The 15748-nt window shown below is 39.0% G+C and overlaps 1 protein-coding gene across 7 annotated transcripts in view; it reads left to right on the top strand.

The window, feature by feature from the left end:
• ZCWPW2 (zinc finger CW-type and PWWP domain containing 2) overlaps positions 1-15748 on the top strand; it is a 134037-nt gene that overhangs the window by 111518 nt on the left and 6771 nt on the right. For 6 of the 7 annotated variants that reach the window (XM_081526961.1, XM_081526962.1, XM_081526959.1 and 3 more), the window contains 2 exons: positions 7678-7736; positions 11491-11558. In XM_081526961.1, the coding sequence (XP_081383087.1) occupies positions 7678-7736; positions 11491-11558 (127 nt within the window). The remainder of the gene's footprint in view (positions 1-7677; positions 7737-11490; positions 11559-15748) is intronic. The other variant, XM_081526966.1, reaches the window with a different exon arrangement.

The following is a 15748-nucleotide window of genomic DNA, read 5'->3' on the forward strand; positions in this document are numbered from 1 at the left end:
ATAATGAGTATATTTTATAGATTGTAGCTATTGCCCTAAATATTAAAAATTATCTTTCTATGCCTAATAGAAATAAGTACTATTTTCTAATTGGCAAAGGAAAATTGTTATCACTGGAAGAAAATATGCCAGTGAAAATCAGTAAAGTTTACATATAACTTATTGGAATTAATCTATTATTTTAAACTTATAAACATTTGACCTCTGCCCACAGATCTTCAGATTTTATATTTATTTATATTTTATTTATAGGTCTTTAAAAACCTATAAATGACTATTTAAAAATTCTTTAAAATTTTAGTGATTTGGGGGTAATATTTTTGTTTTTATTTATGTATTAATGCTTTCCATGTTTAGTTGCTCAGTCGTGTCCAAGTCTTTGTGACCCCATGGACTGTAGCCCACAAAGTTCCTCTGTTCATGGGGATTCTCCAGGCAAGAATACTGGAGTGGGTTGCCATGTGCCCCTCCTGGGGATCTTCCCAATCCAGGGATCAAACCCAGGTCTCCTGCATTGCAGGCAGATTCTTTACTGTCTGAGCCATCAGGGAAGCCCATGAATACTGGAGTGGGTAGCCTGTCCCTTCTCCAGGGGATCTTCCCGACCCAGGGATTGAACTGGGGTCTCCTGCATTACAGGCAGGTTCTTTACCACCTGAGCTACCAGGGAAGCCCAAATGGAGATGATAATATCAATCTCAAGAAGATACTGTAATACTGGAATGGGTAACCATTCCCTTCTCCAGGGGATCTTCCCAACCCGGAGATCGAACCCAGGTATCTCACATTTCAGGCGGATTCTTTACTGTCTGAGCCACCAGGGAAGCCCAAATACTTTCACTTTGCTTCAAAAATAATTTTCTCTGTTATGAAATATGTATTTTAGGTACACATCTTCAATCTGTACTCCCCTACATGCTGGCAGCATGTCCCCCAGATCAAACAAAAGGAGCTGTAGCTTCCACATTCTTCTGTGAATCTAGGTGCAAGAATGTCTTTCATTTCAACCTCTGGAATCCTCAGAGAGCTGATGTAAAGATCTGGATCCAGATAAAATATTTTAAAGAATAATCTTTTTTTTTTTAATTATGCTATTGTGTAGAGTCTGTCTGTCCCTGTGTAGGAGAGAGATGATCTTCTTTTGCATGTTGCTGAGGATAAATGTTCAGAACATTTGACAGTGATCAGGGGTCAGATAATCAGACCAACTATCCTCACTACTCAAGTTGATGGAGAGAAAAATGGTAAAACCACTAATGAAGGTCTCAACATTTGTTCTTTAGTCCAGAAAAAAATGTAATATGGGTCCTATAATCATTGAATATTCTCAGAACATCTGCTTTTTAGAATTTAATTGAAATAGGTAGATTCTAGAAAGTATTCCTGAGAAACCTTATCTTTTCCCAACATTCCTCTGCTGAAATAGCCAATGACTTAGAAAAAACTGTATAGAAATAGGAATTGTTTTCAACAGACTTGGATTTTTAGACATTGTCTAATTGCAGGGCAAATAATCTAACTTACCAGCTTCATTCAGTCAGATGAACAGCTGACATGACTTCCACTTTCTGCTGATTTCCATGGGACTCTTTCCTCCGTGTTCCTATTAATCCTTCATTTTCTGAAGCTCTCTATAGATATAGTGCAATTTGTGTTGTTTTTAAAAAAGAAATTTCCTGAATTGCTATGTTCTACCTCTGGTATAGCTAGGTGGTCAAAGATTGTTAAAAAAAAAAAAAAAAAAAAACAAGTGCAAGACTTGAAAATTTATCAGTGAAGTATATAATCACTGGAGTTCCCCTGAGGTGTCTGGTACTTCTGTCCTCAACCAGGACTGGGAGGTGTTAACAGCAGGCCTATTCTTGGCTTCTGTCTAAGGTGGTCTAGCAGTCAACTTCTATTTTAGGGGGTAACATTCTCCCATGAGTGCCAAAGAATTGATAACTTTTGAACTGTGGTGTTGGAGAAGACTCTTGAGAGTCCCTTGGACTGCAAAGAGATCTAACCAGTCCATCCTAAAGGAAATCAGTTCTGAGTATTCATTGGAAGGACTGATGCTGAAGCTGAAACTCCAATACTTTGGCCACCTGATGTGAAGAACTGACTCATTTGAAAAGACCCTGATGCTGGGAAAGATTGAAGGCAAGAGGAGAAGGGAGCGACAGAGGATGAGATGGTTGGATGGCACCACCGACTCGATGGATATGAGTTTGAGTAAACTCCGGGAGTTGGTGATGGGCAGGGAAGCCTGGCGTGCTGCAAAGAGGGAGTCACAAAGAGTCATACACGACTGAGCTCCTGAACTGAACTGAACTGATTCTCCCATGCCTCAGGTCGTTGCTTGAGCACACACTCCAGTGTTTTCTCTGGTAAGCTCCTCAGAGAAATCCACAGACCTGTAGTATGAACTTACACGTGGCTGAAGAGAGTGCAAGGGACAGCTAGAGCCTGATAAGGCGTGTTGCCGGGGACTGGTCTCCGATACTGTCCACACCTCGCAGGAATACCCCTCTGCTGAAGACTGACCTGACTGAAGCATTGGTCATCGGCTGCCATCTATGTAAGAAACACCAGTTTGTAGATGATCTGTTGAAATCATGCTTAGAATATGGCTAGAAAACGACCATTTCAACCTTCCCTTCTTTTCAAAGAAGTGTTAAAAACAAATATTCTCTGGGCCCGAAGACTTAACTTTATTATTTGTTCTCCCAAGACACTCAGATTAAGTAATAACCATCATTTACTATGTTTCATGAAACCAGTTTTCATCCTATTCCAAGCATATATTTCCCAGCAGATTTACCAAAGGGGAATGAGAATATTGGCTTTTCCTTCTATATAATGACTTTTGACAGGAGTTTATGTACATTATTCAAGGTACAGATTCATTCTTCTGTCAAAATAGGCAGCTCTTTAGTGATTATTGACTGACAATTATTCTCAGAAGATTACAAAACATATTTATGTATTCAATGAGCATAAAATGCTGATCAGAATTTTACGCCCTCAGATTTAATACAGCTAACAAACTTGTTCTTCTCACTTAAAGAGATTTTTAATTTTGGGACTTCCCTGGCAGGCCAGTGGTTACCACTTAATGTTCCCATAGCTGGGGAGCACTCGTTCAATCTCTGATCGTGGAACTAAGATCCCACATGCCATGTGGCCAAAAAAAAAAAAAAAGATTTTTAGTTTAGATGAGGGAATGGGCAATCTCAAGTCAGTTTTGCAGATTATATGACTCTGATATAAATAAAATTCTTATAGATTTTCTGTCCTTTGCAATTAAAGGCAATTCTATCATTTGCCATTCTAGTTTGCAATCCTAATTATCATTATATATATTATTTTCTTTTCAGTAAATGGCATATGTTCTGTATACATACACTTCCTTGTTTTACATCCAACAAGAAAAGAGTTAATCCTTACTTTGTTTTTGTTAAAATCAATGATACTTACCTAGCAATATATTTTTTTGGATAGTGTAGGCTAGATCAGTTCCTGGAAAACTTGAGTCACCTGAAGAGCTTATTTAAGTACAGATTTAAGTACAGACTGTCTGATTTGGGGCGGATATATTTTCATTTCTAACAAGGTCTCAGGTGTTACTGATTCTGTCATGTCCGTGGCTCTTCTGAATAGCATTGGACTGGACAACATAGGTCAGTCAGCTTTGCAACACAGGAAGAGAAGGAGAAGACACGGAGTAGGGAAAGCAGACCTTTCATATCTACTTGCAGTGGGTTAGATGGTAGCCTCCAAAAGATATGTCCACCAGGATCCTCAGAATGTGACCTTATCTGGAATAAGGATCTTTGCACATCCTTTGCATAAGGATTTTGAGATGAACTCATCCTGGATAATGTGGGCCCTCCATCCAATGACAAGTGTTCTTATAAGAGACACACATCTATCCTTCAGAACTGTAAGAAAATACACTTTTGATGCTTTACCAAATTTGTGGTAACTTGTTATGGCAGACTTGGAAAACTGATCTATTGCCAAAGTCCAACCATACCAAAGTGCCAAGGACCCTCTGTCGTATGGTTTAAGGAAAAAGGAGAATCCTGACCCTGACCAGGTGGGCTAGTATAACAGTGAAATAGTGACTGCACATCACCTAATTTCTAAGCACTGTTGGATACTTTCTGACATGTTATTTAATTTAATCTTCCCTCATATGCCTTGAGGTAGTTTTTTTTTTTTTTTAGCATTATTTAACAAAGAAGACCCTGAAATGCAAAAGGATCATTTAGTTAGAGAATATTTAATAAATATTTTTATTTATTAAAAACAAAGGAAATAAAAATCTCCTTTATGCCAGGTTCTTGCTGGATGTTAGAGTGGTCAGTGACTCACTGAAGGTGACCTTGCTGGTAGGTGCCAGAGTCTAGATGAATCCTTCCAGATACAATGCCTATCTCTATCCACTGTACATCATCAAAGGCTGGAGGAAGAGGCACAGTTCAGTTCAGTTCACTCGCTCAGTCGTGTCCGACTCTTTGTGACCCCATGGACTGCAGCATGCCAGGCCCCCCTGTCCATCACCAACTCCTGGAGTTTACTCAAACTCATGTCCATCGAGTCAGTGATGGCATCCAACCGTCTCCTCCTCTGTCGTCCCCTTCTCCTCTTGCCCTCAATCTTTCCCAGCATCAGGTCTTTTCAAATGAGTCAGTTCTTCACATCAGGTGGCCAAAGTATTGGAGTTTCAGCTTCAGCATCAGTCCTTCCAATGAGTTTTCAGGACTGATCTCCTTTAGGATGGACTGGTTGGATCTCCTTGTAGTCCAAGGGACTCTCAAGAGTCTTTTCCAATACCACAGTTCAAAAGCATCAATTCTTTGGTGCTCAGCTTTCTTTATGGTCCAACTCTCACATCTATACGTGACTACTGGGAAAACCAAAGAGACAAAGGGCATCTGACAAATGCTGACTAGTTCATTTTGGTTGCTGTGAGTGTTAAACAAGTAGAGAGGAATTTATTATCACCAACACAACTCACCCTCATTTATAGAAGTTGTCTAATCTCTACTAATACCTATAAAACAGTTTGCACTTTGTTACCTATGGTTTTTCCTGTAGTCATGTATGGATCATAAAGAAGGTTGAGCACCGAAAAACAGATGCTTTCGCATTGTGGTGCTGGAGAAGACTCTTGAAAGTCCCTTAGACAGCAAGGCGATCAAACCAGTCAATCCTAAAGGAAATTAACACTGAATATTGATTGGAAGGACTGATGCTAAAGCTGAAGCTCCAATACTTTGGCCACTTGATGCACAGAACCAATTCATTGGGAATGACTCTGATGCTGGGAAAGATTGAAGGCAGGAGGAGAAGGGGACAACAGAGGAGGAGATGGTTGGATGACATCACTGACTCAGTGGACATGAGTTTGAGCAAGCTCTGGGAGATAGAGGAGGACAGAGGAGCCTGGTGTGCTATAGTTCATGAGGTTACAAAGAGTCTGACATGACTGCGGCTGAACAACCTTGTTACCTGAATTTCATTTCCACTTGTGACCACCCTTTCACTTCATATTCAAATATACATGTAATGTAAGCTGATCCTTAATAGCAAGATAGAAATAAAGTGTTACAATGTCTTTGTGGATGTAGATCACTGATTTAAACAACAGTATTTCTATATGCTTTTTTAACCATATAAATATATAAAGCAGTCTTAGAAAATCTATATGAATATTGTGTGTGAAAGTTCCCCAATTGTACTGGACTCTTTGTGACCCCATAGACTATATACAGTCCATGGAATTCTCCAGGCCAGAATACTGGAGGGGGTAGCCATTCCTTTCTCCAGGAGATCTTTCCAACCTAGGAATCGAATCCAGGTCTGCATTGCAGGAAGATTCTTTACTGTCTGAGCCACCAGGGACCTTGAGGTTAAGATCACAAAAGGAAGACCGCTTAATCTTTAGTATCATAATATATGAACTTCCTGAATGTTTCATACAAACTTCCTTTGAGAGATTATTAAGATATAAGTTTATAATGAGAAATAAATTTAAATTATCCCATTTTACCTGTAAATTCTTCATCAGGTTTCTACTTGTAAATCTGTTTCTCTGTGTATATTTTAAGGCTAAGAGTTTGGTATATACAAGTTAAGGACTGTTACATTTTGATGGTAGATTGTTTCTTTCAGCATTAAGGAATAACCCTTTTTATCTTTGATTATGCTTTTTGCCTTTACATCTGCTTTTTTCTAACAGTAGTATTGCTACACCAGGTTCCTTTTGTTATTAATCATTAATATATTCTATCTGTTTCCTTACTTTCAATTTTTCCAAGTCACTGCATTTAAAAAAGATTTTCACCTTCATTGAGATGTAACTTAATTTTAAACCATAAAACTCAGCGGTTTTTAATATATTAACAGTTGTACAAGCAATACTACTATCTGATTTCAGAACATTTTTTCGTACTACCGAAAGAAAACCTGATATTTGTTAGGAATCCCTACTCATTTCTACATCCTCCAGTCCTTGGCTATAACTAATGTACTTCTGTGTCTGTAGATTTGCCTTTTCTGGGCATTTCAAATAAGTGAAATCATTCAACTAGTGGCCTTTTGTGTCTGACTTTTTTAACTTTTTACTTTGCATAATGATCTCAGGATGCATCCATGTTGTAGTGTGTTGTCAGTACTTCATTATTTATAAAGCTAGATCATATGTCATTATATGGATAACCAGGCTTCCCCAGTGGCTCAATGGTAAAGAATCTGTCTGCAATGCAGGAGATGCTGGATACAAAGTTTCAATCTCTGTGTCAGGAAGGTCCCCTGGAGGAGGGCAGGGCAACCCACTCCAGTATTCTTGCCAGAAAATCCCATGGCCAGAACAGCCTGGAAGGTTATGGTCCTTGGGGTCACAAAAAGTCAGACACGACTGAAGCGACTGAGTACACATATGGATATACCACATATTAGCTATCCATTAATGGACATTTAGATTCTTTCTACTTTTGGCCTATCAAGAATAATGCTGTTATTCACATTTATAGTTTCATAGTTATGACCAGACACAATCTTTTACATGGGCATATGATTCATTTATGTTGGGCATATACCTAGGAGTGGAATTGCTGGATCATAGGGCAACCGCACTTAACATATTGAGGAATTATCACACTATATTCCACGATGGCTCCCCCATTCCACATTCCCACCAGCAGTGTTCCCATTTTTCCACCTCCTTCTCCTTGTCCTTGCTGAGACATTAAAACCCCATCCCAAGCCCCTTTGGCCCTTTCCTGGTACAGATTCCCTGGAGGCCTTCCACATGTCAGTTCCCAACATACAGATTTACATTCCACATGTTTCTGGCATCTGAATATTTCTTTCTTTCTTTAAAGATCATAAGTGTATTAAAATTTAAAAGTTGTCTTACTTAGTGTTTTTCTATGTTTGTGAAGTGAGGAAGGGAGAGTCTATATAAGGGTAGGCATTTGTATAGGATCAGTTGACTGTTCCAGGAAGTTGAGCAGGTCAGTGCAATTGCAGCAACTGTTGACTTGGAATTACAGGTGTGTTTACAGCTGGGAGCCAGAGTTTCTCTTCTGGGCTAAATTACTCAGACTGTACAGGATCCATTATTATGCCGAGCTCATCATGTCCCACATGAACTAACACATCTTTTTGTTAACGGTTATTTTACAGATGCAAATTTCCAAAAATAATACTGAAAAGAAAAATCCCAAATTTAGAAAAAGGAAAAGGTATGTTTTTTTAAGTGGAAAATTATTATGATAAAATTAAAATATATATATTGGGTTTAATTTTTGTATGACATTTCCCCTGATTCTTTTTTTTAATTTATTTATTTTAATTGGAGCCTAATTACTTTACAGTATTGTAGTGGTTTTTGCCATACATTGACATGAATCAGCCATGGGTTTACATGTGTTCCCCATCCTGAGCCCCCTTCCCACCTCCCTCCCCATGCCATCCCTCTGGGTCATCCCAGTGCACCAGCCCTGAGCACCCTGTCTCATGCATCAGACCTGGACTGGCAATCTGTTTCACATATAATAATATACATGTTTCAATGCTATTCTCTCAGATCATCCCACCCTTGCCTTCTCCCACAGAGTCCAAAAGTCTGTTTTTACATCTGTGTCTCTTTTGCTATCTTGCATATAGGATCATCACTACCATCTTTCTAAATTCCATATATATGCATTAATATACTATATTGGTGTTTTTCTTTCTGACTTCCTTCACTCTGTATAATAGGCTCCAGTTTCATCCACCTCATTAGAACTGATTCAAATGTGTTCTTTTTAATAGCTGAGTAATATTCCATTGTGTATGTGTACCACAGCTTTCTTATCCATTCTTCTGCTGATGGACATCTAGGTTGCTTCCATGTCCTGGCTATTATAAACATTGGGGTACACGTGTCTCTTTCAATTCTGGCTCCCTCAATGTGTATGCCCAGCAGTGGGATTGCTGGATTGTATGGCAGTTCTATTTCCAGTTTTTTGAGGAATCTCCACACTGTTCTCCATAGTGGCTGTACTAGTTTGCATTCCCACCAACAGTGTAAGAGGGTTCCCTTTTCTCCACACCCTCTCCAGCATTTATTGTTTGTAGACTTTTTGATAGCAGCCATTTTGACTGGCCTGAGATGGTACCTCGTTGTGGTTTTGATTTGCACTTCTCTGATAATGAGTGATGTTGAGCATCTTTGCATGTGTTTGTTAGCTATCTGTATGTCTTCTTTGGAGAAATGTCTGTTTAGTTCTTTGGCTCATTTTTTATTGGGTCCTTTATTTTTCTGGAATTGAGCTGCAGGAGCTGCTTGTATATTTTTGAGATTAATTCTTTGTCAGTTGCTTCGTTTGCTATTATTTTCTCCCATTCTGAAGGCTGTCTTTACACCTCGCTTATAGTTTCCTTCATTGTGCGAAAGATTTTAAGTTTAATTAGGTCCCATTTGTTTATTTTTGCTTTTATTTCCATTACTCTAGTAGATGGGTCATAGAGGATCCTGCTATGATTTATGTCAGAGAGTGTTTTGCCTATGTTTTCCTCTAGGAGTTTTATAGTTTTTCATCTTACATTTAGATCTTTAATCCATTTTGAGTTTATTTTTGTGTATGGTGTTAGGAAGTGTTCTAGTTTCATTCTTTTACATGTGGTTGACCAGTTTTCCCAGCACCACTTGTTCAAGAGATTGTCTTTTCTCCATTGTAGATTCTTGTCTCCTTTGTCAAAGATAAGGTGTCCGTAGGTGCGTGGGTTTATCTCTGGGCTTTCTGTTTTGTTCCATTGATCTATTTTTCTGTCTTTGTGCCAGTATTGTACTGTCTTGATGACTGTAGTTTGTAGTATAGTCTGAAGTCAGGCAGGTTGCTTCCTCCAGTTCCATTCTTCTTTCTCAAGATTGCTTTCGCTATTCAAGGTTTTTTGTATTTTCATACAAATTGTGAAATTATTTGTTCTAGTTCTCTGAAAAATACCATTGGTAGCTTGATAAGGATTGCATCGAATCTATAGATTGCTTTGGGTAGTATACTCATTTTCACTATATTGATTCTTCTAATCCATGAACATGGTATATTTCTCCATCTATTTGTGTCATCTTTGACTTCTTTCATCAGTGTTTTATAGTTTTATATATATAGGTCTTTTGTTTCTTTAGGTAGATTTATCCCTAAGTATTTTATTCTTTTCTTTGCAATGGTGAATGAAATTGTTTCCTTAATTTCTCTTTCTGTTCTCTCATTGTTAATGTATAGGAATGCAAGGGATTTTTGTGTGTTAATTTTATATCCTGCAACTTTACTATATTCATTGATTAGCTCTAGTAATTTTCTGGTGGAGTCTTTAGGGTTTTCTATGTAGAGGATCATGTCATCTGCAAACAGTGAGAGTTTTACTTTTTTTCCTATCTGGATTCCTTTTATTTGTTTTTCTGCTCTGATTGCTGTGGCTAAAACTTCCAAAACTATGTTGAATAGTAGTGGTGAGAATGGGTGTCCTTGTCTTGTTCCTGACTTTAGGGGAAATGCTTTCTATTTTTCACCATTGAGGATAATGTTTGCTGTGGGTTTATCATATATGGCTTTTATTATGTTGAGATATGTTCCTTCTATACCTGCTTTCTGGAGGGTTTTTATCATAAATGGATGTTGAATTTTGTCAGAGGCTTTCTCTACATCTGTTGAGATAATCATATGGTTTTTATCTTTCAATTTGTTAATGTGGTATATCACATTGATTGATTTGCGAATTCTGAAGAATCCTTTCATCTCTGGGATAAAGCCCATTTAGTCATGATGTATGATCTTTTTAATATGTTATTGGATTCTATTTGATAGAATTTTGTTAAGGATTTTTGCATCTATGTTCATCAGTGATATTGGCCTGTAGTTTTCTTTTTTTGTGGCATCTTTGTCAGGTTTTGGTATTAGGGTGATGGTGGCCTCACAGAATAAATTTGGAAATTTACCTTCCTCTTCCTGTGATTCTTGATTCTGTTTCTCTAGGGAAATATGTTCTAAATTTTCTCAAAGAATTAATAATATAAGTAGTAGTCTTAGAAGTATGGAGAAAGTTTTATGTTTGTACAGATGTATTGAACTGTGAGTTTCAAAGATTAATATCATGTGAGCGACCAGATGAGAAACAGGTTTTAAATTTAAACATAGGTAGTACAAACCAGAAACAAGCTTTTATAATAAGTCATGGATAACAAGTTTAAGTGTTTATCATTGAACCAGTTGTATAGGTTATTTATTTTTTTATTGAATGGTAAGCAGTGCTATGTGAAAAGGAGGCCTGCTTAAAGACAAAGACTGGTTCGATATGACAGTTCTTCTTTTCTTTTTTGTCCTTTTTCTGAAGATGAACAATTACATTTTTAAAAAGGACTTTGACTTCCTAATCTCAGTTACCCTTCACAGTAACCCCATGAAATAGATACGAAGGGTATCATAATTATCTCCATTTAAAAGATAAAGAATTTGTGGCTTAAAGAAGTTAAGTGACTTTGTTAGCATCTTCTGGTTAGAGAAGATGTGCCTGAATAATGTTTTCTTGCTCTAAATCAGCAACACGGTATGCTGGGGAAAGCATGGGTTTTGCAGTTTGACAAAATTCAGTTCTGTCGTGTTCAACCATTTTCCTATGTTGTCAAATTTCTCAATTTCTCAGGGCCTCAGTTTCTTCATAAAATGAGAGTGACAATAACTTAGCAGGTTTTGGAGGGAGGACTACATGAAATAGGCTATGTAAAGTGGGGGTAGCTTGTTAGTGCTTCTCACCCAGTGAGAGCTCAAATCAGTATTATTCCCCTTTGGTTTCTCACTGCCTCACTTACTGTGTGAAATAACCAAAAAAAAAAAAAAAGATACCTCAAGGTAAGAAATATATATTCATAATTTACTGTTGCCTGTATTCATAAATGATCATTTAAATATACATGCTTGTTCTTTAGAAAATAAATCTGTCAAATTCTTTTTCCAGGAAAGCTGTTTTAAAATCCTCTTTTGAAAATGTTTGTTCAGATGATGCCTTATCAAAGGAAAACATGGGTATGTGAAGGCCTATCTTGCTTTTAGTTCCTTTACCTATATTTAATTCCACCAAACGTAATTGTAGTCCTTTGAAGAAAACAAACTGTACGTGTATATGTATATGAGAAACATTAGTGGCATTCTGATATTAATTTACATACTAGGGGTTTTCCATTGTCTTTAAGCTTCCATCCCCTCAAATTAAATTTTGTTTGGCTTTGTCATATGTTTGATTTTTTTAAAATAAAGCACCAGCAGTTATAGGGGGAAATACCAACATCAGTACATTTCAGTCTAGAATTCTCTCGTCCACGTGTAGTCAGGGCTGCCAGAGGAGGAGGAGGAAGAAAAGCAGAGCCTGGGCTCCCAGCTGAGCTCGTTGCTGTGGGTGCTGGAGCACTGAGGGAGAAGGCGGCCGGCGGGGGGAAGGCTTCGCTTGCAGAAGCCCTTTACTCCTTCTACGTTTTCCTTGGTCTTGGAAAGAGGCACGTGCTTGTTTGCAAGGTGGACCTTTGGCAGCCGCTCAAGGAGGTTTCACGGCCGATTAAACCCAGAGAAGCTGTCGTGCCTCACTTCCTCTCCTGCGGCCGCCGCCGTGTCCTATGGGCTAAATGCGCCATTGTACATAGTCTCATGGAAAGGAAGGAAGGACAGAGTAGTTATTTTATATCTTTCTTTTCTCTCCTGAACCACGACAGAATTCTGTAGTTCTCTTCTTCAAGTTAGTCTGCTCCTGCTTTCCTGCTAATTAAGCTACCTCCTTTTTTGGCGGGGGGAGTGCGGCTTTGTTCCTTTGCCTGACATGATCAGCTCACATATTCCTGTAGAAACGAAAGTCATTGTATCCCTAGAGTGAGTTCCCACTAGGTGACCCTGACACCGCAGCTGGATCCTCCTCCCCTCCAACTGGCACCGGATCGATCCTACAGGAGAGATCCTAGGGCACCAGGGATCCGCGGGCCAGGAGTGACTGCCCGTCAGGAGTCTCCGTGCCACGTGGCCCTGAAAGCCTCAGTAGCTCACTGTCCCAGTGGCCTCCCTGCTCTGGGTCTCGCTCGTCCGGTACCGTCCGAACTGAAGAGCGGAAACGTCTCATCTTCTGTTCTTGGTCCACTTCCTGGACGAGCGGCGCGTTTTCAGTAGTTCGCCTCCTCTTCAAAGTCTTTATTCACTCCCCGTAGTTCTGTGCATTCCTTGATCCAGGTCTCTGATAGCTCTCATTTCTTCTTAGCTTAAGGTAGCATCAGCCCTAGGTCAAACGACAGAGAAAAATGATAGCATCTGACTCTTGAGTCGCAGCTCCACTTTGGGGCCCTGTCTCTTTACTCTCTGGGTGCTCACAGCTCCCCTTTGTCTGCCGCCCCTCTTGGCTCCATGCCCTGCAGTTGCTTCTCTCTCCCTTGTTCAAGATCCCAGGGAGACTCAAGTACATGCACTGCCCTACCTTTTCAGACATCAGTTTCTTCATCTGTAATAAAGAAAATGCAAGAGAAGCCGTCTTATCCAAGAGAGATAAACAACAGAGAAAGTGGAGGAATCATTAAATAAATGATTAAACTGTGTGTTCATAGGTGTGTAAAGATTTAATCTAATGCTTGGGTGGGAGATAAATTATGAGTTTGGGGTTAGCATATACACACTGCTGTATATGAAATAGGTAAACAACAAGGACCTACTGTGTAGCAGAGGAAACTGTACTCAATAGTTAGTAATATTTTCTAATAACTTATAATGGAACAGAATCTGAGAAAGAATATATATATGTGTGTGTGTGTATAACTGAATCACTTTGCTGTACACTTGAAACTAACACAACATTGTAAATTTACTACAATTTTGAAAAATGGTTATAAAAAAGGATTTGATCTAAGAAATAACTATTTGTGGAGTATGTCTGTATTTTTTGGGAAATTGCTACCAGGAATATCTTGTATTATATTTGATTGTCCCTGTAGCCCATTTTTTTTTTTTTTCAGTGTTTAGGGACCAAAACATCCATCTATGATGGTGAAATAATAATAGAATAATAATGATAATAATGATAAACTACACCTGTAACCGTTACTGTGTCTTCCTTTTCTAAACATTTCATATATATTAGTTTAATCCTCACAAGATCTGTATGAGATGAATAAGGTATGTTTTATTATAATTCCTATGGTATCAGTGGAGAAACAGAGACACTTAATAGGTTATATGCCTTTTCTAAGGTCACATAGCTTCTTAAAATTAATCAAAGTTTGCAGCTATTTCCTTGGTTGCTTTAACAGAAGCTTAAAGCTAAATTTATGGTTTTTCGGTGTGGCTCAGTGGTAAAGAATCCACCTGCCAATGCTAGGAGACATGGGTTGAATCCCTGGGTAGGAAATGGGAACTCACTCCTGTATTCGTGCCTGGAATTTCCCATGGACAGAGGAGGATGAAGGGCTGCAGTCCACGGGGTCACAAAGGGCTGGGCATGACTGAGCACAGAGGCAGGCAGTCACGTACAGCACTGTTAGCTGGTCTAGGTGTCCTTTTAAAATGTGATTATCGCCCTTCATATCCCCCTTAATGAACAGATTTTTGACTCCTCTTATTTTCAGTCTTCGAGCTTTTGTCACTTGTTTTATTGTATCAGTGTTGTCTGTTGGTAAATACCTCATTTCTCTTTGTGGAGTAGGCAGTCTATAAAAGTTTTAATAAAAGATTAACATATCATCAATATCAGTTGAGTTGCTCAGTCGTGTTTGACTCTTTGCAACCCCATGGACTACAGCACGCCAGGCTTCCCTGTCCATCACCAGCTCCCGGAGTTTACCCAAACCCATGTCCATCGAGTCGGTAATGCCATCCCACCATCTCATCCTCTGTCCTCCCCTTCTCCTCCTATATTGACATATAACCCTGGATTAGTTAACTGTCTACTAACATTCATGAATAAATTAGCAAGGGGTTGTTCATCATCCACCTGCGACAGGTGAGCATGGCAGAGAATGGCTAATACAGAAAAGCTCTGGATGACGCCTGAGCCAGGCAGGAGGTGACGGCCTTAGGCCTGGGTGGGGGCAGAAGGCTGCTGTCTTGCTATTGAACGCAGACTGGGCCTGCCTGCTCTGGGTTGGGCGTTATCTTTATCCTCTGGGCTCTCCTGCCCCCCGTGTCTGTCTGTTCTAGGTAGGCACCTTCTTCTTCATTCACTTGAGCCTATAGTTCCCTCATCTCTACATTTACATCCTAAGCTGATAGAAGAGGCTTTGTGGTTACTTGAAAACAAATCAAAACCAAGTGCTTTTTCCTCCTCTTCACCCTCCTCCTCTAGAAGAATGGCTTCAAAATTTCGACATTGAAATGGCCCTGAAAATGTGTTTAACATGCTGTTTTTCAGTGCCAAGCTTGAAGTAACTGAACCAGTGGCCTCTTTATATAAAAGAGGAAATAGCTTCTTTAAACATTTAATAGAGAAGTAGAGAATAAAGAAAACTTCGTAAATATATTGAAGGCTTTTTCTAAAATAGTGACTGATTTATTGAGATAAGTTATTTCTCACCAGGAATGAAAAACCAGCACTAATTTATTTTATAAAAGTTCATTTTAAAAAGCCAGATTCATACTTCAGTGGGAGAGATACCTTTTTTTCTTTTTTCTTTATTTTTTTCCTCCCACTTTCTCTGAGTGATAGAGCAGCTGTAATGGTACCACTTTACTCTCAACAACAAATTGAAGCAAGTCGGGAAAACTACTGGATAATCAGGACTGATAGAAGATGATTGGTCATGCAGTCAGCACAGGCCTGTATTCTGTCTCTATCTTTGGAGATCATTGACCAATTTTGATAACCTCGTTTGTAGATTACAGTAACTGCAATTTCTGAGAATTATATTTGGACTCTCTGTGTTTACAGTATAGGAATACCTTTTAGAAAAGCAAGCCTCGTGTTGTTCTGAAAGCAGAATTTGACATCAGTCAAGTTGGTGTTATGAACCCTACTTGATTTATGAAGCCACCCATTACTTTGTCTACCCTTTGATCGAAAGGCAGTCTAGATGTTTTTCCAGATCACTTGAAAACAGAGAGCTTGCAACGGCACTCGGCAATGACATTCAGTATCATAAATTGATTGTATTTTAGTCTAGCCTGAGAAACATAAGGGCTTCCCTGGTCGCTCAGCTGGTAAACAATCCAGCTGCAATGCGGGAGACCTGGGTTTGATCCCTGGGTTGCTAAGA

The sequence above is a fragment of the Giraffa tippelskirchi genome, chromosome 9 (genome assembly GCF_054371585.1).
Source record: "Giraffa tippelskirchi isolate mGirTip1 chromosome 9, T2T-mGirTip1v1.2.pri, whole genome shotgun sequence".
Classification (NCBI taxonomy): domain Eukaryota; kingdom Metazoa; phylum Chordata; class Mammalia; order Artiodactyla; family Giraffidae; genus Giraffa; species Giraffa tippelskirchi.